General features: G+C 36.9%; 1 protein-coding gene across 9 annotated transcripts; it reads right to left on the bottom strand.

Moving 5' to 3' along the window:
* Window positions 1-717: 717 nt before the first annotated feature.
* Window positions 718-26757, bottom strand: ZGRF1 (zinc finger GRF-type containing 1). 9 transcript variants are annotated; one of them, XM_080373661.1, is made up of 31 exons: window positions 26631-26757; window positions 25965-26062; window positions 25295-25485; window positions 25096-25176; window positions 24916-24972; window positions 24280-24465; window positions 22124-23903; window positions 21680-21985; window positions 21278-21360; window positions 20539-20640; window positions 19927-20100; window positions 19138-19234; window positions 18952-19058; window positions 18621-18741; window positions 17016-17680; window positions 15412-15550; window positions 14731-14915; window positions 14081-14268; window positions 13360-13499; window positions 12051-12197; window positions 9894-10008; window positions 8817-9076; window positions 7438-7597; window positions 6709-6786; window positions 5672-5819; window positions 4544-4671; window positions 4148-4271; window positions 3551-3727; window positions 3289-3423; window positions 2406-2667; window positions 718-1015 (listed from the first exon to the last, which is right to left on the bottom strand). In XM_080373661.1, the coding sequence occupies exons 3-31, from the start codon at window positions 25313-25315 to the stop codon at window positions 900-902; spliced, it is 6282 nt and encodes a 2093-aa protein (XP_080229787.1). In that variant the 5' UTR covers window positions 25316-25485; window positions 25965-26062; window positions 26631-26757; the 3' UTR covers window positions 718-899. The 9 variants fall into 9 exon arrangements, with proteins under 9 accessions (XP_080229787.1, XP_080229785.1, XP_080229791.1 ...); XM_080373659.1 differs by having other exon boundaries at window positions 20539-20613; window positions 21680-23903; XM_080373665.1 differs by lacking the exon at window positions 21680-21985 and having other exon boundaries at window positions 20539-20613.
* Window positions 26758-26766: the final 9 nt, after the last annotated feature.

The following is a 26766-nucleotide window of genomic DNA, read 5'->3' as shown; positions in this document are numbered from 1 at the left end:
TGATTTCTTTCCAGGGACATCTGCATCACTGACTGCAACAAGCTTCTCACCAAGCGGTTCATTTCAAAGCTGCATAAAAAGAAAGTAGAAAATTACTTCAAAGAACTTCAGTGCTACGAGGATGCCTGCTCTACAGCAGGCTCCCGGGAGTGCCTCAGTCTTCTCTGGAAGAAATTTAACAGTGTGGCAGCATCTAGAAGTTTTATGATGTCCATGCTTTTCCCACTTCTCCCCACCATTTGTACACTAATCACTGAGCCTCTTCTATGCGCTTTGACACAGCCTACAAACAAATTTTTGCCGTGTTAAAGATGATGAACATGTTTTCTTGTCATAGCGTTTCTGACACAATAGCAGTCTTTTTCTAAACCAAAATCATTCAGCTTTTTTGTAGTTTTGAAACACAGCTGACTGATCTTATCCTAAAACCTGTAAAAAAATCTAGATACAGGTCATTGGTTCTCATTTCTTTTTGTTGACATCCAAACCTTTCACAGACCAAGGACATGTAATATTTCTTTGACTCAATTACTTTGTGTTAATTTATTTTTTTCATTGTTTCAGCTACAGTCTTTCTTAGATGTGACTGATTTGTAAATATACAAGATGACAAGAATTGCTCTATGATATGATGTTACATATATCTAATCTGAAGAATAATGAAACACTAAGAATACAATTAGGTACCTTGTAAGCATAAAAGGATTTCAATTATCAAGCAGGTAAGAGTCAACTTTATTTATTTTTAGTCACAAAAAAGGGGTCAAAACAGAAGTATCAGTGCACTGAGATACAAACAAAAAAATTCTTACATTTATTATAAATACTAGATTTGCAATCATTCTGGTAATTGTTATAGACACACAATTTATTTTTTCTTCAGAAAACTGCCATACATTTTAATTTTTCTTTTTCTTATTCTGTGCTTCTTCCTCCCGTTTCTCCAAATAACACGTAAGAATTTCATTTAGCTGCTGCTCACACTGGCTTGCATGTTGCAATCCATTTTCCCATCCTAAAAGCAACATAAACAGGGTAATTATATCTCACTTTACAGCATTTATCATGTAACTAGTCTTTGGTGATGCAAACATCTGTTTCCCCAAGCCTGTCAAATGGCTCTAATATTTCTACTTTGAAAACTGTTCTTCAGAGTGCAACTGTTAACGAGATGCCTCCTTTGAAGGAGGTCAACCAAGTAGGTAAATAAAATAATTACTCTTCTGGTACCTATTCTTGCAGTAATTCACTACCAGTTGCTTTAGAGACTGAGCACTCCCTTTGTACTATCTGCTAAGGTAAGGGCCCACCTGCTCCAAAAAGGGATGTGCCCCTTAATGAGGGAGCCTCCGTGAGTACTGGGGAGTCAGATCCAGCCAGAGTTTATTGAATGTACTTCAAGGAGTTGGACGCTATTCCATCTCTCCCTTCTCTAGGTCAAAGGAAACCTCCATGGAAGAATTTATGATTAAATGTAACTAATGCTTTGAGATACAAACCGCCCATTTCAAAGCGGACTAATTCAAGTGCTAACGAAGCAGGAAACTCTGACTTCTCTTAGGAGAGAGATGCACACAACTTTGGGGCTGTTCAGGCATTGTAAACACCTTCTAGCAAAATTGCAAGGGGCGGAGACTGGCACCATAAGGTGTTTTTTTTGGGGGGGAGGGTGTGTGTGGGTTTTTTTTTAAGCAGGATTCGCTTTCAAATATAAATACTCCATTACAGTAATCTTCACAGCAAAGATGTAGAAACTGTAAAAAACTGATTTTCAAAAACTCTGTTTCCCTCTGTGGTCCAATAAAACACACATATTCACCAGACCTGTAAACAAAGCAATCAGAAATTACTTTGTAGAGTCAGCTGATCTCCAATAGGATTGTTTTTTTTTCCTAGCAGCTCAAAATTTATCTTCCAAAACTGGTAAGCCCCTATTGCAAAAAGGGTGTTACGCATTTTTCTTTCCTATATTTAAGTACTATCCATTCAGAAATACTGCTGTATAGAAGAATTTTTTTATAACTTGTTTTGTCTGGGTCTACTATGTAAAAGCAAACTGGGCAAGGACTAGAAATGCAGCAGTGGGCTTTAACTCTCCATACGAGTGTGCTCTTTGTGTAGCTATCTGATGGCATCAAACAAAGAAGTCTCATTACTGATTAACAAATACCCTTGAAGTATAAAACCAGTTTGCAGATAAAATTGCAAACATGCAGCTTGCACACTTGCAAATACCTGCATTTTCCTGCAGTATACTATATTTTATATATAATAAATGTACTGGTTCATATAGTATGCATACTATATAGACTATATAGTATATATACACTATAAAATGTATTACGTAGTTTAATTAAAGAAGATTAGCTGCAGGGTTTCAAAAATACAGGAAAAGAAAGTACTACCTTTGCAGTGATGAATTACTCTTCCCCACAGTCTGTTCCTACTTAAACAGGCCAGATTTCCAACAATCAACAGGTGCCTCTTTGCTCTCGTCAGTGCAACGTTCATCCTCTTTTCTGAGTCTATGAACCCAATTTGTCTTGTTCTTACACACGACAGAACAATGATCTCCTTCTCAGCTCCTTGGAATGCATCTACAGTGGACACCTGGACAGCTTTAAGTTCAAAAGCCTCAGAGTGTATGTCGCTAAGCAAATTCTGAGTCTGTAGATAAATGAATATGGATGGTGATGAGTTATGCTACTCACAGTCAGTAACTCGTCTCGAGTGAACACACTTAAGTTTGAGTCTGCACTAGATGTGAACTAAGAAACTAGCGACTGCAATGACAGTAAAGCCTCAGCTAATCACAGGAAAATACATGCAGTGAACCTGGATTTGACAAAATACTGGTGCATTCAGTGTGGCAACCAGCGCTTTCGCTTACTTATCCCAGCAGCCCATGTCATGCCTTGGATGACTAGGTGAGGTACAGCTGCAGCCTTGCTAAGCAGATGCCTCTGCTACCCGTCCTTGTAACACATACCAGTTTGTAACACCCCCTAATTCATTGATGAAAATTAATTTGCCAGTTTTCCAAGAAGGTGGAATGCATGTGGAAGGAAAACAAATGGAAAGATGTATTTTTTTTAATCATGTTTGGATTAAAATATTTTGACTAATTTTAAAGGAAAAAACAGATTATTTTTTTTTTAGTATCTAGTCTACCTATCCAGCATTTGTTTCTCACTTCTACTTGACTCCTCCTAGTTGAAATGGAGCCTTTGTTTAGAATAAACAAATACACTTAAGAAAACTGTTGTATTGATGGTACATTATACAAACCTTACACATCTGTGATTTATAAAGAGTAATCAGACCAATTGCAGATCCTTTTATTCCACTTGCAACTAGAGCCTGGATGAGCTTGACTGCAAAATGAACTTCTGCCATGTTATAAAAGCTGTTGTCTCTTTCAATCTGGAAACAGGGAAGATTATTTTCAACTTAGTTAGCTCTAACAAACAGCAGAATGCAAGAAAGAAGTAGTATGGAGGAAAAACTACAGCACTGACTTTTTTTATATAAGAAGTGTTTAAAAACTTACTTGCTCTACCCCGTTAACACTATAAAAACATAGTGTTGGAAGCCAATCCAATAAAGGACTTCTGTCTTTCTCGGAAACACCATCTATCAGATTTCCTTCATAGAACAGCTCGTTGGCTATGGCACTAATAGCAGGGTGACATCGGTACTGTGTCCGAAGAAGTATTGTTTTATGTCCCTAAAAAATTATTATATAGAAAGTGTGACTAGAAAAAATAATTACTAAATATTTTACAATGAAAGCTAGGTCAAACAAGAAAGTGGAAAAAATTCCTGCAGTAAGCTGGCTTAACCTTCATACAATCACTTCAACAGAAGCTAGAACAAATACATAGCCTCTGATTCTTCTACCTGAATTGAAAACTGCACAAAGAGATCAGAAGGCAGAATCTGTCACTGTTTTTCAGTCCATTCTTGGTTTACATTTGTTATGCTTAAATTTCCATGCACTGTGAAAATGACATTTACAGAGAAATGCACTAGAATGGAATCTGCTGGTCCTCCGATATCTAAACCAGAACTCTTCCAGTGACTTCAGTGACCTGCAGTTTCACCCTCCGTCTTTACTAAAAACATAGTGAGTATGAGTAGTACATACCATTAAGCAAAGCCGGTCAAAGAGAGTCTGCTCCAATCCCTTTTCATGAACACTCTCAGACCCTTGAATAGTTGGCGGTAATTGCTTAGGGTCTCCAACAAGGACTAGCTTTTCACACTGAAACCTAAATAAGAATGTTAAAAAAAAAAAAAAGTTCTAAAGATGATGTTCCATTGGGCTCCCTTCTCCATCACCATCTTTCCACAGGTAAAATAACATGGTATCTCAAGGAAGGCACCGAAGAGCAGGCCTCAATTAAAAATTACTCATCTTACTTTCTAAATTGAGACCTTGGACTTCATGGTCTTAAAAAGATGTGTAAGTTTGGCAGTTATTGGAGGTTGCATCATTGCTAACTGAAAGTTTCTCTGCTGAAACACAAAAGGAAGGCTGTACCTTGCAATAGGAAGGAGAGAAGCAGGTTCGGTTATCTGACTGCACTCATCCAGCATCACTACAGGAAACTTAAGAGCATTCAGACAAGGGAACGGGCAGGCAGCACAGGTCACTCCAACCACTTTTACCTTTGTTATTAGTGAGGGGAAAATGGGTAGACAAAAAGTTAAGATCATTTAATAGTTAATCTCTGTGCAGTACACAACTATAGATACCTTCAGACATAGAATACACCTAAATTAATTTCTAGCAGTTCTACTGCATGCTGTGTAGTAGACTCACTGGATCTCAAAAAGTTATATTCTGATTTCCAGTTAAAAGGCACTGTGTATGTATAGAGATCAACCCAGAGTTACCATTTCTCATGCTCAGGGTGTTTACACATTAGAATAACTCACAGATTCATGTATTTTATACCTAGATCTGGTCTGGTACAGAGAGAGCTCAGATCAAACAATTCTTCAAAACTTCTGAGCCCCAGCAGCAAAAGCAACCACAATGACCACTAAGAAAAAATCACAAGAAACTCAGATTGCTCAGATCTGCTTTGTTACGACTGCTCTACAACAAGCTGGGATTTTTTGAGTTTAGGTCTAAGGAGAAAAAACAAAACTGGAAAGACAGAAATTGAGAAGGTTTTTCTACAGGAAGTCTTAAATCTTAAAAGGTAATAGTTGGATGAAAAGTTACTTAAAATACATTTGAAGTTTTCTTGGCAGTTGATACTCAACTCTAGGATAGGTTTAGCTCAGTCCTTATCTTTTACCTTTATGACAACACAGATTTGTTTCAGGATGACAGCCGCAGAGTAGCTGTGCTCAGAATTTTTACTCTCCCCCTCTTGTAAACTAGGATTGATAATATTAAATCAGATTACAATAAAGTTCAAAAAGGGTTTCTGTCTTCTATTACTAAACAGGAACTGCATGTTCAACTCAGAAGTCATACACAGCTAAGACACTAAGCTATACCTGTAGAGTCAAACCCATCCTAGTCCCAATATTAATTTTATTTTTCAGAACTAGGAGCTTGGCAAGTATGAGAGGGGATTCCCAGCTTCCATTTGCTGGGCCCTGTGGATAAGACACAGCGAATCCCCACTTTCCCATCCCGTCACTTTGACTGTACCTGTTGTAGTATAGTTTTATTGGTCCCCAGTTTATGTTGCTCGATACTCTTCCTTACATACATTTTTTCAGTTGGAGTTAAATCTTCTTTCATGAGAGCAAGCAGCTCTTTTAACTGCTCATTATCGTTTCCTGAGCCAGCATGTAAACTTCAAAAAGATTTTGAAACATGCATTACAAGGATTAAAAATAGTAGTGCTTTCAGCACCCAATACAGAAAAATAATCACACTGTATCCACACCAGTACTTTACAACAACGTACTAACCTATCCTGAATCCAGCTGAGACAGACTAGTATAATCCCTGTTTTAAACCAGGTATTAAAAGTTTAATTAAATGAAGTAAATGATAGCTTTATCCCATCAGCTCAAACCCTACCATCCCAACCAGAGACATATATGTAATACATGACTTCTCCAAGTACACAGCTGACTTGAGAGTGGAGTAGAACTATGGGAAATTTTTCATTCTTATACCCTTGGTATGGTACCGACACCCAGGAATGGAAACTTTACCTTTATTCATCTTGAACTTAACTTTGTTCTCTCAAATTGTGTTTGAAAGTACTATGTAGATTGCTTACTTTTAGTAAGTAGTTTGTCTGTAGTTAACAGACAAACCCCAGAACACTGTAACAAAGATAACTTGGATAAGTAGTACAGAACTCATGAGTTGTTACCATTAATTCTCTGAACATTAAATTTGTGATTACTTCCTCCTAGTTCTTATCACTACAGCAGTATGTATCTATTTCAAGTCTGTCCGTTTTGCTTTTCCTCCTTGTGTAAACTCCCAAATCTGTAACTGACATTATTTGTTCTCCTCTACTCCTTCCTGTTTAAAAGCATTAGCTTTATTCTGCTACAAGTGACATTCCCAAATCAAGGTAAAAATTTCCACTGTGCGGGGCACTGGGAACTCTGAGATACACCTATTACAGTCACATTTTCAATGACTTCAAAACAGTAATTTTACAGCATGCATACTATCATGAATCTTAGAATTGCTTCACATCCCTCAAAGAATAAGATTCTTACCTATGAGGAAGAATTGCTTTGGTGATTTTCCTAATACTTCCCACTCTGATAAAATCCTCAAATCCAAGATCAAGTAGACTTTGAAGAAAGAGAGGTGATACACATTACAGAAATGTAAAAAGAAACTTTGAAAAATTTAAGCTTGGTTCTAAAAAGGCTAATGGACACACCAAAGAATACAAACTTCTGCGATTAACCAGATGAAGTAACTCAGGCCACAATTCAAGTAAATCAAAGTAAATTACCTCATCATGATTAGTCTCAAAAATGCTTAATGCCTTTGTGATTCTGCTCTCATAAACAGTCTTCCATTTGTACTTTCCCTTCCCTCCTCTATCATTCCAAACCACAAGTTACTTCATGTTAGCTTCATGCTGAAGCTTCCCAAGTCTGACTCAGTGTCTCCCTCCATCCCCTCCTTTCCCTGCCCCTACTACTAATACCTAAAGATTCCTGAGCAATACTGTTTCTGCCACGATTTAATAGTAAATCTGATGAGAGTAGAGCCCAATATTAGTCTCATGTAAATTCATGCAGCTATCCTTACAGTCTTTTAACATCTGTGCTGTGCAGAGGAGCAAGGGTAAAATTAAAGCCCGTGTGGGACACTTTCTAGGGAAAGAACGCAATCCTTTTTAAGTGTTATACCGGAAATATCAACAAAATTATCTTTATCATATAAATGCACTATTGTTTTTGGAACGGTCTGTAAAAATCTCAGTAACCTACCCCTGCAGTATCCTGTCTATGGCAACATTAGTGGAAGAAGCAATCAGAAGTTTCCACTGAGCTGGCCTTGGACCCTTGGTAGCTTCACTACTTTCAAAGAGCTGTACTAAGAACAAAATCACAACAGACAGCAGATAGCTCTTGCCAGCTCCAAAAACACCTGGTATTTTGGAAGAAAAAGACAAAGGTACAAGTGAAATTTTTCTAGAAAGTACAGTTTTAATCAATTGTTGTAACTCAAGTTTATCTTATGAAATAGTATGCTGTGATTCCTGACCAAACATTGCCATGTGCTTGCTTCAGCAGCACTAAGTATTCAGGGACAACCAGCTGCCTTACACTTCGCATTTAATGCCTGCAGTGAATTTACAAAAAAATACAGAGGAGGGGAAGCTAAATTCCAAAATTTTCTGGTTGAATACATGCATTACTTGCTAAGGAGTCTCATCAATACATTAAAATAATACAAGTATCTGCATGCACATCCCTCAATACCACGTCTACGGGTACAGAATAATAAGGAATCTGAGAGATAATTATTTTAACAACTATAATTTTAACTAGATTAATATGCCTGATAACCTAACAAAAGCTCAGGCAATTTAAGTCTAGTGGTAGCTGTACTAAAAGTATCATTACTGTCAACGTGTTTACTTTGACAGGATCTGAAAACTTATATTTGTATGGTAACCGCTTTTCAATACTGTTTAAAAAAAATATAATCTTTGAACTAAGATGTTACTAGCCTTTTTCTACATGTTGAAAAGAGATAAAACAAAGAGAAAATGAAGTATTAACCAGCAAGGAATAATGCGTAACAGAAAAGAAATTATATGATAATTTAGCAAAGCTGATACGTGACAAAAAGTGGGTTTAATATAAAAAAAATAAGGAGAAGACACTAAGTAACTCTAATATTTTGTATTGATTGTGCTAGGAAAGAACTCCATATTTATGTGAAATTCTGCAAAAGGCAGAATGCAAAATCAAGGATCAAAAGCTCTGTGCTGATAGAATGGATGTTATAACATCATGGCCATTATCAGAGGGGCCTCATCCAAGAAACGAATTTTCAGGAAATGCACAAAGTAGGTGAGGACAGCAGCAGTACAGAAGAGTTTAAAAGTATATTCCATACACAGAAGCAGTTTATTCAAGCTCATCTTTTGCACGGCATTTAAAATAAGTCAGCATTTACCTAGACATAAGAATCTCCCCTTAAGTCTGCCTGGAATTGTGAATATATGATTAAGGAAAGACGTTTACTATTTCATCACTGATAGAATTCAGGGGTATTCCACTAACACTGGCATTACATATTAACTAGCATTTTTGCAAAGATACAACAACAGAAAATTTCACAATTATTTACTATATACCATGTATGATTGTGATAGGCAAGATCTGGTGTTCTTCCACTGGTTTGAGATTTTCACATGAGGTCATCATCTGAGCTATCCGAATCAGTGATGTAGCTTGATCTGGGTTCAACAAGAACGTTTGAATCATCTTTTTAGCTAGTTCCATTGCCACTTCAGTGCTGACAGGTCCATACTTCATTGTGCGTTTCATGTTGATGGCAGGTGGAATAAATTTTCTTTTGTTGACTCTATTAGTAGCATTTTCAGAACGAAAATTCCTAAGAAAAATACAGCGGTCAAAAGCTGTGGTATAATACTGCATTATGTATAATTTTCCTCTCGTGGTTCTGATATTCCTACTTGCCTGACACTGAAATGCTGAGGCTTTATGATTAACAGCTGAAAATTAAAAGTTCCTGCCCCCTGCACCCTGACATATACCTGGGCCGTATGTTCCTACCCTTTATTACTTCCCTGGGTGGAAGCTGGACCATACAAAACAGGCTTTTGGGGTTTATCGTTCTTGCTGTATGTTAACGCTTTCAATCTGACTGACTTCAACGCCACGATACTGACAGAATTAAGAGTGGTAGAAGAATGCAGTCAGAGGTAGCAGGGATTCATTTCATTACTTGTTTTATACAGTGAATCATAAGCAGTCTTGGAAATATCCCTATATTGCTCTGATTCTCCAAGAACATCTTTATTTTTAGGTGTTATGTCAAACTACTCTAAAATTTGGAAGGAAAACCAGTTCCACTGAAGCCCTGTGAAACATATACATTAATAATACAGCTCACTGAGTGACTGTGCTAGCAGCCTAATAGTCATCATAATAGCCAAAATAAATCTGTAGGTTGTAAAATGTGGGCTGCAGGTTAAGTTTTAAGAACGAACCTTACAATCAAGTTAGAGTTAAGCAAGTGATATATTTTCATTTCCACATAAATGAAAACTGCATTGTCAGCAGTTCATGCCTTGTACTTTTTCTGATCTACTTTTTAATAGGACAAACTCAAAAGTATTTCTGTGGGGCTTTCTTCTGTACCTATTGACATACTATACGCTCACAGTATCACTGAAAGAGTAACTTACATCTTTAATAGATATGGCATTAGTGGTAACGTAGATGGATTGAAGTGCTCCTCCATATTCCTTAAAGCTGTAAGCTCACCGCTAGCATTACAAACCAGCAAGGCATGAACAATCACTGAAAAGGCCACAGAAAAATAAAATTAGGAAAAAATGAAATCAGCCAAAATTTCAGATCAGCTAGATAAATTAACTACACAATGCCAAAAGAGTAATTAGCCTCCTGTAACAGAAACAAAGTTAACCCTGTTACCATGTCTGACTAAATATAATGGATGAGGAGAGACCTATTAGCCCTTCTTTTAAAGGTGTGTTATTTTGAAGTATTTCTGACTCCGACATTAGGAACCTTCTGGGAAGGAAGCTTAAATAAATAAAAATCCTTACTCATTTTAGAAACACTTGAGATGTTTAAAAAGCTTTGGAATTTAGGAAGTGAATTTTCTATGTATACCATCTGTATCACAATAGCTAAGCAAATGTTTTCTTAAAAAAAGACAAGAACATAAGAACACCTCCAATGGGCCAGACTCAAGTTCCATCTAGCCTGTTTCCCAGCTGTACAGAGGTGGATGCCTAGGGGAGAGTATAAGAACAGAACAAGTATTCAATTATATTTTTCTGAATTCACTCCCAGTTTTCTAAGGTTCTGGGACTCAGGCATTACTTAAGTAACAGGTTTCTGATATGTTTACTAACCCACCTACCTCTATTTTGCTGTTATCACTGCCAACAACCAAACATTACTTAAAGCTTTCTTATCATACAACTTATGGGTTTAGTTTTGCAATCGTTATAGAATTATGAAATAATTTGTATTTATGAACACAGAGAAAGTTAGGACCAAAATTTATTAAGAAAAAATAAAATTCCTTGAATTCAACAGCATTGACTGAAAAGCTGCGTACTAACTCTTCCAGACTGACTGCTCGAGAGATCCAGTCCTGCAACTAACATTCAGGGAACAAACAAAACCACCTCCAATTGTATTTGAAGTCCATGATTTTGATAGCATGTATGCCCACAAAGAACTTGTGTTGTCCTGTATTATTTTTTTCGTAGCTTTTGGTCTTCTGAATGTAATTCAGAACAGGAGTTTAATGTAGGCTCACTGAATTCTGCCTTGCAGGAACTCTCTCCCTAAGGAGTACACAGAAAGCCTAAAAAGACTTAATTTGTTAACTTAAAACACTCAATTCACCTGCCTTTTGTGATCAAAGCACACAATTTTCACATTGCATTAAAAAAATGTAAGCAAAGGTATATTGTTACTAGCTTCAGAATGACTACATAAAACATTCTTTATCTCCTTCTTTTACAACAACAACAAAAGACAAGACAAAGCCAGGACTTCAGCTCAATTCACCAGCAAAAATAAGAAACTTTTGCATCATGTTTGGCAGCAGATTTGTCATTTTTCTGTGGCATCTATAGCAGAGCCACACTCTGTTTCTCTCTGCACTAACCTTACTGTTTGCAAAGCACTGATGACAAAATATCACAAAATTACCCCAGAATGAACATGTTAAAAACAAAAAGAAGGACAGCTGCAATTTAGTTGGGAACAGCTTCCTAAAGAATAAAAAAAATCAGCAGCTCTTTAAAAACCATCAGTGCTAGGTTTAGTAATATTTTCTTTTTAAAATACAATATTGAAAAAACCTAAAACTAGACAAATTTGGTTTTTCTGAATTCTGAAAGACCAAAATTTTAGTCATTCTAGACTATAGCAACAAAGGCACAGAAAGGAAGGTTGGGAAAGCCAAGTCACAGATTTAATAGATGGATTTTTATATAAACATAAATTTTCCATGGTGAGTTGTTTGGGATTTCTGTTTGTTTTTCAAGGACAGTAACAACATATTCGTGCTACCTATGCTATGACAGTCAACTTGCATTCTACAGTGTATTATTTACTACATTATTTATATTATCTTCATTTCTTATCACCCATTTAGAATTTCTTACTAGATACTTTGCAGGCTTAATTGCATTAAGTACTGTATTCAAATCACATATTCAACAATACAAGGAAAAAAATACTGTGACTAAAAGCATGTATTAGATTTCAGAAATTCTAATCTCATCCTTCATTGCTGGCCAAATTTTTCCCTCGACAGTAGTTTCCTGCAATTCTGAATCATTTGGTGCAGAACTCACTATTTGATCGCCAGTTTGAGGGACAGTAGCCTTTCAGTGGTAGTAATTCCACTTCATCGTTGGAGGATGGTCCAAAGAAAGCACTACTTGCAATGAAAGTATCAAGAGGATCAAAATTCAAAGTCTTCGAAACAACCCAAATATCATCTGTCAAAAAAATATAGAGTCTCATAAGCTTCCTCTACTGCTGCCTTTCAAAGAAAATGAAGCTGGACAAAATTGCTCAGCATTTACTATGCTGCAAATTAATCAACTTTTAATATGAAAGCAGGGGCTATTGCAAAGCCCTAAAAAAGCCTTAGTTCAGCTCTAAAAGAATGAATAAATAATTTGCAATTCTTCCAGTATTTACTGTCTGATATTGAGGGTAACTGTAAAGTTCTCTCCTGGTGCACTTAGCAGTGTTTGACTTCCGACAAATCTGAAGCATTATCAATTTTGAGAGTATTTGGAACAAATCACTGAAGTATACTACAAATCTAGTTAACCAGACTTGCCAAAGAATAACAAGTACTGAAATAAATGTACATTTTCCCTTCCCTGTCAAGACCAACACATACTGAAGCATGCAAATGTTCCATTTTATTTGGCATATCTGATGAAACTAAAGCTTGCTACACTATTCCTATATCTTAAATTGCAGAGCACAGCACGGGAGATTTCTAAGTTAAGAGCAATAATGGTGCATATATCTTTACCTGTAACAAAAACAATTAAAAAAAATATCATACACAAGTAAAAGTTTTGCCCATGCAGAGTTTCAGAACTTGAAGTTACAACCCCCTGATGTCTTAGAACATTTCAGTCTGAACATAAACTGTGCACAAACACATTTGTTTCTGCCTAATTTCCTTCGTATAATTTTCAACAGCAAAGTGAACAAACTATGACCATATGGATATGAATTAAAAAATTACTGAAGTGAAACAAACTATTGAGACTATCTGGATCAAATCATTGAATGTCCAACTTTGTGACATTTTAATAGTTTAGAAGAGGTACGCAACAACTACTGAAACACCAATTTTTACATCAAGTTTTCCTTAAATATCGTCTATTTGAATATTGGGCTTTCTCAAAAGTTCATGATTCATCGATTTAATATACTCTAAACCCAAGGATGTAGAATTTACATTTTTCTAAGATAGTCTTTTATTGTAAATGTTAAACTAATTAATAAGATACTTTGTTGCCCTTCTAAAATGAGAATTGAATTATCAGGGTTGTCAAGAGTTTAAAAATAGGATTCAGTTTTTCTCTTTAGATTACAACATGACATAGACAATTCTGATGCTTAAGGTTTGCTTACCTTTGCTATAGAAAGAATAATGCTCCTTTTTACTTAGTTTGAGGTACAACTTTTTTTTGGAATCACCATCAAATCTATCAGGTGTATTCATAAATTTCTTGAACTTACTACACCGCTGTGCTTGAACTTCAAAGGCTTTCCTGTTAAATTATAATTTTAAGAAAGAGTATGTAAATGATTGGCACATTTTGGATTCATCATCAAAAGAAGAAAGCTCCACAGATTGGACCAAACTATACGGCGCAGATCTTGGTGGCTGTTCATCGTCTTACATTACCAAGTTTTAAACACAGTTATCCTGAATACAAAATACTGCTCTCATATTCAGCCATAATTCAATTGTTTCCCCTACAGTTAAGCCACACAGGATTTTTAACATTAAAATTAGAATCACTAAAAGAACAAATCAAATACTCTTACAAAAGATTAAAGGAGCAGTAATTCAAATGCAACAATTCTAAGGGATTTCATCAAGCAATTGCTCAAGTTGCTGGTAAGCAGTTTTGCTTCTTGCTGAAGAATGCCAACCTGAAATGCCGTTGGTGTGAATATTATTCCTTCACTAATCGGGCTTTCACATTTCTACACAGAACTGTGGCCTCTTTAAACATTGTTAGTGAAAGTGTCTGTTAAATGCTACTGAAATCCAGAGCTACTGGACTGTTTATAAATCCTGTAATTCACACAGCATTTGTGGAAAGCACATAGCGTTTCAGAATACCTCACCAAGAGCTGGCATCCCTCATAGAGAGCAATCTTTTGACTTCTGAGGTATGTCCCAACACTTTTCATATCATGAAGCACTGCACTAGGTCTGGATTTTATCTGCGAGGGGTTCACATCTTCTATCCACTTGAAAAACAAACACTGCTCAGATTTTGGGGCATCACAGGTATAGAACAAACGACCCTGGGAAAAAGCAAACAAAAAAGACCATTAGCACATTAAAACAAACAAGGAGAAACAAAAAAGTAAAGCAATGGACCAGTACTCACTGCTACAGAAATAATCAGATAAACACCCGTGTTTTCATCGTGTTTGGCTGCAAAATACAAATGTGTTCCCAGGACTCGCCATCTGAAGACAGCGTGTGTATTCATACCTTACAGAAATCCCATATAACCTAGAAAATTATAAATTCAGGTCTTTCTCTCTACATACATAAAGCTGTTTCTGTATGGAGAAAACTATTACATCAACAATTCTGGACACTAGTGGATACACTACAACTGATCTTAAGTGATCTCTGGAACACATCACTTGAACCTGCAATTGTAAATCATACAGAATTACCCTGTAATTGTTTGCACAATGCAGTCTATAACCCAAATGAACACCCAAAACTGTAAACAAATGAGGAATGAACAGCACCTTGTTTTGACCTTCTTTTTTAACCATAACAAGCTTAGCAGGACGCATGTGACTGCAGAGTGGAACACAGCTTTCTTTGCTCATGCTTTGCCCATCTTTCAATGATGTGTAAAATGATATATCCACTTTTGAAAGAGCTTTGTGTAATCTTTGTGACAACTCAAATAGCATTATGTTTAATTGCTCTTAACATAGAAAGGAGAATAAAAAAATAATTAGTACAACCTTAAAATGGTCACACAAGCACACAACATTAAATACATTTTCACTTGAACCTTTCAATCCCAAATCTTAAATCAAAAATTTAATGAGCCCCAAAATAAACTATGACTTGCAAAATTCAAATATTGCACATGCAATTAATTTGTTCTAACTGCCCTACTTTCATTCCAATCACATTTATTTAGTGTTTGGATATACTTAAATGTTAAAAAATGAAAAGCTTAGATAGGAATCTAAAGACCGCTAAACAGTCGCAAGGTTACATAGTTGTACAGAAATGTACTGGTTTGTCTTAGCATTTGGGTATAGACTAAATATATTTCAGCATATATGTCCAAAACCAAATGCACAGAGTTGTTCCAACAGATGATGTTGATGATCTCTCTCCCTCTCATCCTGCTTTGTGAAGCTTCAGTTTAAAAATGACAGCATTTTACATGTCATGGTCTTTAGACATACCTGTCAGAGCAGCTTTAAAAATCTGTTTGTAGTGAACATGAGACTCAAAAACAGTTGGTATGGTAATCTTTCTTTTAGGAAGATCAGCATATTTTACTTTATCCACATTAGGAAAAGACAACTCAGAAATTGTTATGTCCTATAAAGCAGAAAAATAAACCCTTTAAAACTTGCAAAACCCTGAATGAGACAACACTTGATAAACAGCTACTATGCAGATACACCAAAACCTATCCATTTTCCTTCTCCTTTTCTTTTGCTTTTATATACTGTGCCCTCATTAGTAAGTACAACTAAATAGAAAACAATTTGGAGCCTCATTCTGCAACCAGAAGCTTCAACATGAAGATTGTCAATGAAGAATCAGTTTTCTAAAAGCAAAATACAAAATCCCTTCACCACAAATGTTTGCAGATTTTGTTAACTGTAAATACAGGAGCGTAATTCAACCGGACTGCCAATAGGAGTAAAATTAAGTATACCTGGAGCTACAATATAGAGCTCGGACTGCCATTTGGGATGTACCATGAAGTTAAAATCTGCTCCTTGACAAACAGCCTGCATTTACACTAACACAGGTAATACTTTCAAAGGCTTTAGAGTAAATTATATAATTCAAAATCACGTTTTGAGCACTGGACACAGGGAAGGAGCACACAAACCCTGTTTCTAACACTATTTCTGCACAGAAATAAATTAATCAGATGAGACTGTAGCAAAGGTAGTACAAGGCTATGGAAGGAAGAACCAGACTAGAGAGCTCTGGGGAAAGTGTGCCTACTACAAGCTATCCCTGTGCCTGCCATCGAGCTAGTTCTTCCACCTATCAATGCTGCAGGGGGCATCATAACTGTATATACTGGATTTTAAAAAGCTTATGAAGAGAGTTATCGTTAATATATATTATAATTACATATATACACACAATGTGTATACTAGTGTCTATATGAAATATACTATTTGTTTCCACATATTTCACATGAATATTTTACTGTACAGTTTTAAAGAACTAGAAAACACAGCATTCTAAGTTTGTGTCAAAAAAATAAAGAGGAGAAATCTAATATTTGCATTAACTCTTAAACACAATCATTTAACAACTTTTAAAACTACTTGTGGTTGGTATGGTGGGGTTTTTTTCCAATTTACTCCATTTGTTTGAGACAGTCTACTGGTCATAATCAGTTGTGCTAATTTTTTAGGTGCTTATTCAATGCCATAACTTACTTTACCACAGTTAAAACAGAAGAAATTTAAAATATTTTAAAATCAGAGATAATTAAAACAATGTCGATTTCACAATTAAGAAAAACAGTTCTTGAAAACACGTTCTGACCAATTATAGATGACAAAACAGCCCAACAGCTTATTTCATCCTCCTGCTATCAACGTTCAGATTAAAAATCTGAATCTGGCACTGTATGCAATACACATTAACAGCTGCTGTTCTGCAGCTAAGACTCTCTTGAGTTACTAGGTATGCAGAAACATTTCATCCAATCATACTGATAGTATCTTGCAGAAAATCACGTAAAAGCAGTTACTTTGTCCAGAAAAATGTGTCTCTGTCACTTGTAACTGTATTTGCTTGAACAGTTACACACCTGGCTGTATCCTGTTACAGTGTAGCAGCTCAGATGACTTAACACCTTTTGTGTTGCTTCAGCCAAAGGTGTCTGACTTAAGTGCAGAGAAAGTAACTTCCTCTCTGAAATGAAATCTTCCTTGCTGGTATTCACACAGCATTTATCAAGCATGCTCTTTGCTGTCAGTAGACATGCAGAGCCCGGAGCGCTTTTATTCATGGCACTGCTCTCTCCTGTATCACCCAGCAGCATTCCAAGGACATTCTCAGCACAGATGTCATCAGTCACTTCGCTATCATCACTATTTTGAGCTATCAAGTCACACTGAGCCATGTTTTGATATTTTAGCCACTTGCTTTGTCTATATTGTGAAGTCAAATTAGGGAATACTGATTGTACAAACTCCCTTTGTTCATCTTCCGTATACTCTCCAAACACAGAGGTTTCATAATTTCTGTCCCCAGGGCCAAAAGCACTAATAGGAAATACCGCTGACTCGTTGCATAAATTGACTACTGAAGACTCAAAAGATTGCTGGACCTCCTCACTGTCAGTTGGATAAACTGCATCGGGAACCTTCTCAGTGGCAGGAAGACTGACAAACGGAACTCGAGCTCGTGTTTTAACTGGGCGTTTGAATCTTGAGAGGTTGCATTCCCCTGGATAGCTGGATTTCTCCTGTGCTGTAGGGCAAATACATCTTACAAGCAACTTGTAGAAGTATGGATGGTACATTAAACTACAGACGTACAAAAAACTAAGACAAGGAAAGAATTCTAAATTCTCTTTTACATCCTGTCTTCTAATTGGCAATGTCTTTGTATCATGCCTGCGCAGCACCACACTAAATTTCCATACCACATGAGCAATTTAAACTGTGATTCTTTCAATATACTTAAATCCCTGTATTCAGAACACATTTCTAAGCACTCTATTTGTATAAAAGAAAACATTTGGTAGAAATTGTTTAAATGTTACTGTATTTTAGAGGTCATAAATCTGACATTCTTGGCAGATCAGTGACAGCTGCCAGTTGGAAAACAGCCAGCTTCACATTTGCTCCTTGTTCCAAGATCACCCACAAAACTGTGTTTGACTAAGTTCACTATAGATAAGACAGTCATTGATAGGTGTCAACTGAAAGTGGGCCAGATGACAGCTGAATATGGAAGAAAACTAAAAGCAGGTAAATAACTGAAAACACTAATATAAACTAAAAGTTTAGCTTACAGCTTTCACCCCCACCCCCAAACTAGAAGCTGATTTTTCTTTGTAAAATTAAAATCGCTCTCTTCCAGGAGAATATAATTGGGGAAGGGGGAGTGGGGCATGGAATTCAAGGCTATTTCAGCTGATTTGGAAAACGCTGTTTAAAATTGTGCTTAAAAATGTAACACACTCCTCTATGAAAAACATGTGACAAGCACAAATCAAACTCCAGTTACCCAGACACACCTCAGCGTATTTCAGCAACGAAGCAGCCAGGGCAACTGTCTATTATAGTGCAACTCACTATGCTTCAAAACCCTCAGAGAGATTTTCCAGAAAAAAATATTGTGAAGTGCAATTACAAACTATAATTTCTTACTGGAAAAAAAAAAAAATCTCGAAGTTCTGACTTACTTGGCAACATCCTGTGTATCAGAGGCTCTTGCATGTCTCCAATAGTTTCCCCACTTCCTGAAGCTGGAGAAAACGTAGAGTCTGGATTAAGCGAGGAAGTCAGTTCCACTGATGATATCACCTACAGATGAAGAATTAACATGTCAAGTGAATGACTGGAAAAAAACCCTTGATTATAGCTCTTTTGTCACTATGCATTCTGTCACTGTTCTAAACAACTGAAATGTCTCTCAGAGTTAAGACCAAACAGTTTCAAAAATAAGGAATTGCTACCATGAACACACAGGAAATAAACCCACAAAAAGATCTAGAGGAGACAGTTAGTTCACACCTTGTCAGGTTCCCACGAAGTCCACTGTGTTTGTCTCAAATCAGAACGTGAAATTGAGTCTGACATTGTCCGTGGTAGAACTTCAGAATACATATTCAATGCCAACGCTAGGAAAAATACAGGAAGGACAGGAGTCACGCAGAACATTGTTGTGAGGCCAGTTGCTGTCATTCTACTTTCACTTACGGGACTGATCTATTCTTGACTCTTCAATAACATTAGACTGCTTTTCAAAATTCTCTTCTCTGATATCACCCTCATGAGGACTTCTTGAACCTGGAGACTTGACCAAAAAAGTACATTCAAAAACTTGTGAGAAATTAAACTGTTCATCCTCTATATAAATGTTACCTTTATGTGAATCTTACTCCTAAATATCATCTTATTCCTAAACATCATTCTTCAGTATTTCTAGCCCATTCTGGAAATAAAAAAAAAATGAAAAATCTGTTTTCTTCCATTATTTGAAATACTGAAATATAGAAAACTGCATTAGAAAAAAATATTCTATTTCATGTTACATGCCATGTTTCTTTGTGTCCAGGAGGAACAGAATCATAATCCAGGGAAGGAAATTTTAGCCCTTGCTTTGGAACTCTCTAACAATTTTATGCCAAATTTCAAATTCAGCTGAGGTGAATATTACACTGTTAACACTAGGAAACAATCATTATAAAAGCTTTCTGCCACTTTTCTCTAGAAGAAATCTCTCTGTTTACTATCACACAGTATGGCAATGTACATTTTTCAAAGTGAAAAAAAAAGTTACAAATGCACAGTCCTATGGCGAAGAAAAGTAAAAATAAGTAAAAATAATTGTCTAACTCAAGTTTTAACCACAAAGCACTATGTTCAGTTCTTAGCAATTTTGATATGATTGTGGTATTCTAAAAATGAACTCTCTTTCATACTACATAGACAGGGTACTTTCTTGCACTAATGTTAGTAAAAGTAACTTTGAAAAAATTGTTTTACCTCTCTGAAGTCAGACAAGACATAATTGCTTGAAAACAGGGGTGACAAAAATCTCTCAGCTGCAAACTCTGTATTATCTTGGTACTGCTGCCATCCTAGCTGGGAGCTGGGAGCTCTCAACATTATCTCACTAGCTGCTGATCCTTTTACTTGGTGCCCTTGAAACACAACAGGCTACACAATATGATGGAATTATCATTAACTGAAAATAAGTACTGTTCTGAAACTATCTACAGTCAATGAAGGTGCTTTTCATGCATACAACAAAAAAAAATTGTTGGAAAGTGCAGAAAAGGAAAAAAAAAACATGCTTTTTTCTTTCTCTTGCACTCTTGCAACTCAGCAGCAATAGTTTTCGCACAAATCTGTGAACAGAAAATTGATGTTCTGATGTAGCATGTTGGGTCTTCTTATTTGTACTGTAAAATTTGAGTTTAAAACTCTCAGTGGAAAACCTCCCATAGAAAAATGTACTAAAAAGTGATAAGAAGCCCATTATGAGATTGCTTAAATATCTATTAAGCCTTATTGTAACATAAGGCAAATAGTAAACCACTGAATTGAAATTTAAGAAACAGTATTATTTATATTTCAGTTCCACAGAAATCATACTTTTAGTTGGCAGTCAGATGTCCAAGGCTGTCTTTGGGCTGCTGCTGCTGCTGGTAGAATACATGCCTCTGTTTTCTGTAATAAATTGTCCACACAGTTGGGCTACATACAGAAGTATCAAAAGCTAATTAGTAATTCAATAACCATTTAAAATTAAGCTAAAAAATATCTTGTATTTATACAAGGGAAAGCATTTTAAATTACAACCTTTTTGTTTGAAAGCCAGAACAATCCATAATAGGATAAGAAATTACATTTGCTTTTCACATGGGTCAGGAAAAAGAGAATTTAATCTTCTTTCACTTTGACAGATTGAAAGAAAAAGACTGTTAATAGCACCGGACAAAAATCATCAGATACAAACAGATTTGCCAGCGTTTTTCGACTCAAGTGCTAAAATTCCTAGAAAGCCTACAGTCAAAAAGATAATGAAAGAAAAAGGAATGGTAAAAGATAATGGGGTAGGGAAGAAGCACCACCACACTATTAATGTGATATTAAACATAACTAAATATTACAATTTGCATTGAGTTTGTCATACATCAGGCCTCCTGAACATTTATTGGCAATAGGGTCCACAAGAGGACATCTTCCGTTTTCTATCAACTTCCTTGTCAATGCCTCTAAGCAATTACTAGCTCAACCTCTATAGTTTCATAAACCATTAATTTTATTCAATAAGCCTGGTAGAAAATTAATTTATCTTGTACAGATAGATATGTAGTCAAAAATTGGTTACCATAAGGCCAGAAGAATCAAAGTATGAACCGGAAGATGCCTGTATACTTTCTGAGTAAGGTATTTCCATAAACTGTTTTATAGCTACAAAAGATGGAAAGGCACAGTAAGTTACAGTTATAGTATTCTTTCTACATGCAAACATCTGAATATTTACTGGGCTTGCAAACCTTACCCATGCAAATAATTGCATAGTTAGGATTTAACTGAACTAAAGCAAGCAAAGACACAGACTTGAAGGCTGCATTGTTGCTTTAAATACTAAAAACTGCATGATGGAACCTTCATAATGCATCACTCCAAAAGTACGATTTTTGAACAGAAATTGCCTAGCAGGAGAGATAAGAGTACAGTCAAACAGATAGTCATACAGAATTCACTTCAAAATAGAAGCTGACCTAACCTTTAGCCTTCACAAGGGGTTCAAGTATCTCTTTAGAAGTCTCTGCTTCATAGAATGTGCTATTATTTTCCTCAATCTTTTGTAAGCTTTCTAATGCTGTGCTATGTTGAGTCAAAGCTCTTAGAAGAGTGATATTGTTTACCAAATCAGGAAGATCTGATGAATTGTCAGCCATTGCCATGCATTTCAGGCAATCCGTTCCTATTCTTTCACCTTTGCAGGCTTCCTGAGAGGCATTTATGCTCTCTAAACTTTCAAAGTCATTTTCATCTATTTCTGTTTCGTGTGAAGATGAATGGCCTTTTCCTAAAGGACAGACAGAACTTCTGGAAATTAAAGCATCTTCCCTATGTGAAACACCAAACACGTCTTGGTGGTCTGCAATATATTGGAATGAGCCATAGCTAGGATCTAAGTTTTGTGACAAAGCCAGCAAAGGACTACCTGGTTTAATGTCATCAGTCTTAGTACCCCAGAAGCGTTCTAAATCAACATCTGGGGATTTCAGGCATCCAAGCTGTATAACATCATCTTCGGTCCTTTTGTCCACTGCAGAAGTTATTCTGCTGGTAGAAATACATGAAATACTTCCAGTTTTCTCAAACGTACTCAGTTTAGGGTGACATTCATTAACATTTACGTCTCCAGGAAAGAGATCAGAGTGCTTGCTTTTTATCTGTGACATGCCATTAACGGTACACACTGCACAGCCATCAAGATCCTTCTTGTTTGTGCCTTCAGTACTTAATTGGCCTTCGTTAATTTCTTTTATGTTGCATCCATCATCCAAAAGTTCCACTTCAAATCTGGTCTGGTTTGCAGAGTCTTCTGCAATTGTCCCTGTATCGCCGACATCGCTGTTGCAAAGCTGAGATGGCATAACCCCAGCGCAGGGATTTCCATCATTCTCTCCATCAGATGTTGAACATTTGACTTCTCCATTTTTACTGTGCGTCACTACTTGACAGCAAGAATGAAGCCTCAGTGCAGCATTTTGTGCTACATCATCTTCTGTTAAGAAATCTGGACTTTGTGAAAGCATGACTCCTTCAGTGAGTTTAATCACATCTCTTTCACACAGGTCTTCATTGTTGGTGTCATTAAAATCAAAAGCCTCCAGTAGACTGAAGTTAACCTCCATCATCTGTTCACCCAGACCACAGTCTTTGCCATGTGTACTTAATTCCTCCAGACCACAGTCTTTGCCATGTGTACTTAATTCCTCCTTTACAATTCCAGTTTCAGTCAATGTTAAGTCCTCAGAGAGCTGCAGATCTCTAGGCTCTCCTGGATTTTGTCTGGGCTGAAGCTCACTTTGCAACTTCACAGATGAATCCTCCTTAGGACTGCTAGTCACTGAACGTCCTCTGTATCTGGAGTGGTTTTTTTCAGAGGTGATTGGACTTGCTGAACATGAAAGATCACCTGAGGATAGGACAAACTGACTGTCACTCATTCTACTTACAATGGATTCAGGTAGGAAGCAACTATTTGTATTGCAGGGATCTTGTAAGTCGTGACTTAAATTATCTGCCTCTTTGTCATGTCTTGTGACTTCTTTAACACAAGGTTGTTCAGCTGAATTTAGAAGCATTTCAGCATTCCATTCCTTTTTATCATTTACAGTTCCCTTCGTAAAAGGCAGGTCCTGAATATTTTGCATGAGCCTTTTTGCACTGTTGCCTGAAAAACCATGCAGGATTGTGCTCTTCTTATGTAAGCTACCTGTGTTTCCTGATGCCTGAAACCTAGAAAGGCATTCTGTGACTGCGGATGTTTGCTCTCTGCACCCTTGCGTTGGTTTAGACTTCAAAAGAGCAATTATCTGTGCTGTGCTCCTTATGTTGCCTGATGCTGCCCTGTGACCAGCTGTCTGACTACTAGATTTGGTGTCCCCAGTAATTTGAGAAGGTTCTGGCTTCACAATGGACTGATCAGAGTTTTGCTTCTCTGCCTTCTCACATCTGTCAAGAAACGGAGCAGAAAGCAGTGAGGAGACAGACATGTGCTCTGTATCGTTACCCGTACACACATCTTCATGAAAGTCTGCAAACATATTTGTTTCTGTATCCTTCTTACAAACTGTAGAAAATAATGGAGAGGTAACATAAAACTTGGATGGCAAAGTACCCTGACACTGCTTAGATAAAGGTAACGTCGTTGATTTTAATCCGTCTTCCATCGCTAGTATTTTCTTTCCAACTTGGCGTGGCCCTTGGAAACCCTAGGAGAGAAATTTTAAATTAATTTATTTGGAAATCAACTTCACATTTTCACATAATCAACACATAATCAAATGTTGACAATAGGGCACACTTCATAAAATATATTCTAGTCATGTAGCACATGACTGTTCCACAGATGGATAGAAATAATCTCACGCCTTTGTGATTTTCAGTGCAACCTCTGCAACAGCAGTCCTGCTAAATCAAACAGACTTAGTAAACTCCAAGAAAAATAGCTACTGGTAACACGTTCCGGCTTACAGTTCCAAAAATACAGGAAGACTATTTATTTATTTACCATTCATTAAAAGATGTGCCCTTTGTCTTTTAAAATGCATGTTAATATCAGATATAACTTTGGAAACAAAGACTTACTGTAAACTTCCTTTTCAAGCCAACAGACAGATGTCGTGGAGGCAGAACACCAGGTTTTACACCATTTCTATCCACTGCTGGAGCTTCTGCTTTCCTTGGCTGATCTTCAAAAGATTTTTCATTCACTTTTACTGCTTCCACTGTGATCAAATATCGTTCACCTTCTAAATTATCTCCAGCATTCACCTAGAAAAGAGAAAGCAGCAGTGTGTACGTGAGTGTTACATAAGAAAAATAACAAGCAAATACACAGTCTTCTAAATACTTACATATAAAAAATTCAGAAATGTATACCCAGTATATCACAGCTGCCATATAAATAATTAGATTAAAAGATACAAAATACTAGAATACATTAGCACTTAGTTTCAAGTTATACTTATTTAATATATCACGGTAACACACTGCTTTTACCCAATAGGAATAAAATTCCATAAAACCTCTACACGGGTTCTGGAAAAAGGCCTATCAATAAACAGCAAAAAATAAATTTTTGTTTTCCACTATTTGCATTGCAGCAGACTTTCATATACACAATAAGAAAAAGTACTGCCTTAGCTACCAAATGAGTTTGAAACGCTTCCTGAAACACAAACCACAATCAAGCATAAAAACAAAACTCCAAACAAAACGTACCTGAGATTTCAAAAAAATACTCTCCAAACATCGTCCTTTATCATCAAACAAGATAGCCTGCAATGAAAAGATAGAATTTTAAATAACTAATTTTATTTTGCAGATCTACTAGATTGCCACTGACAGTCCAGCAGTGGCAGATAATATTGAATCAAACAGTATTAAATCCAGGTTGTTCACCTTATTTCTGCCAGTTGTAATCCTCAGAATTCCATCTTGCCACGTTTTTGATTTTTTCATTTTTTGGTGAGTATATAACACCTGTTTTAAATGTGTAAAATGTTGAAATAATAGTAAGAAAGACAATGTTTAAATAATACAGCAGCTACAGCATCTTTTAGTTTATTTCTACTTAATCGTACACAGCATTAAGACTCACAGTAAATTCTTGAGAAGCCATTGCTTTGGCAAAACAGTCATCCAACAGCTTATTTCACAAATATTCACATCTTCATACAGCCTGAGAGACAGGGAAACCTTCAGAAACCACCACAGTTGTGAAGAAAATGTGAAGAAAAAAAAATAGATGTCCATTCACTGTTGGGTTTTTGTCTCCTCAAAAGAAGAGTGCTAGATGCAAGACAATGTCAAAACAATGGGGTATAGCTGATGTGGGCATTTTAAAGAGAAACCTTGAAAATAAGCTAAGAGAAAGACTACTGGTAAAAAATTGCTTTTTTATACAGATGCCAACATATTCTCTGTCAGGGGAATTAGTTTATTTAAATGAACAGCTGGTAACTCTCAAACTCCAGTGATCACATTGGTATTCAGAATTAACAAATTATCCTACACGTTTACTTGCAGCAAAAAAAATACCACAGAAGCTACTAACAGAATATTTTTGTCACAAGCTTATTGACTCTGGACTTAATCATGCATGCTTAATTCATCTTAAAGATAACTGACTCTCAAACCTAGTTACCCATGAAATCAAGCCTCTTCCATTATTTAAAGTTGGATCACAAGAACCTTTAATATAACCTTTGGCAATGAAACTGGGAACAAATCATTATGAAAACAACACATCTCCAGAAGCTGTGACTTACTGCTGTACATACAGTCTTATAATATTTGATCAGTACTGTGATTTGTATCTGCACTTGGAGATCTGCGCTTGCGGCCTCAGTTCAATCCATTAACAGCACTGCAATGGAAAGTATCGCGGGGAGACAAGGTAAGACTGTGCACTACTCTTAAGACAGTGAATTAGTAAAAAACAGTTTATATTAAGAAAGGAGAGAGATTCACACCGTTTCTTACAGCTGCCACCTTCTTGGCAGTTCCCGGGTGTTTAGCAAGGTGCAAACCCTTGGAAAAAGACACCCTTAAAGGTCAGAGAATTGCTCCTTTAGCTATTAGAAGCAGCTGGAAGAATGCGAACGCTTACTTTAACTGAAAACGGAATACCATGGGAACGGGGATGAACAAGAGCGCCGCTAGCACATTCGTACGGATGTGCAAAACCCGCTTTCTCCACACAGCCGAGGCAGGCCCGGTAAGCCGTTTTCAGCCCACCAGCCACAAGCTTTTCCTTCAGCACGGCGGTGTTTGACGCAGGGCCGCACCCCCATAAGTTTCGCTGACCTGGAGCGAGCCCAGCCGCAGAAGCTCGCCCCTCCCGGCGTAGACACCCACCACCGTTAGCAACCCCCCGATCCCGGGGATCGTCTCTTGGGTTGAAGGGACCCAACAGACAGCCGAGTCTCACTCACCTACCCGGGGCAGAGGCGCAGGACAATAGCGGCCGCCGTGTCCCCTTCCTCCTTTCGAAACTTCCCGCCTCAGCGCGCGTGACGTCACAGCGCCGCGACGCTCGCAGGCCACGGCGCGCCCTGTGCCGCGCTGCGC

The sequence above is a fragment of the Falco punctatus genome, assembly GCF_963210335.1.
Source record: "Falco punctatus genome assembly, chromosome: 1".
NCBI classification, from domain to species: domain Eukaryota; kingdom Metazoa; phylum Chordata; class Aves; order Falconiformes; family Falconidae; genus Falco; species Falco punctatus.
This window is presented reverse-complemented; position numbering and strand designations above follow the sequence as displayed.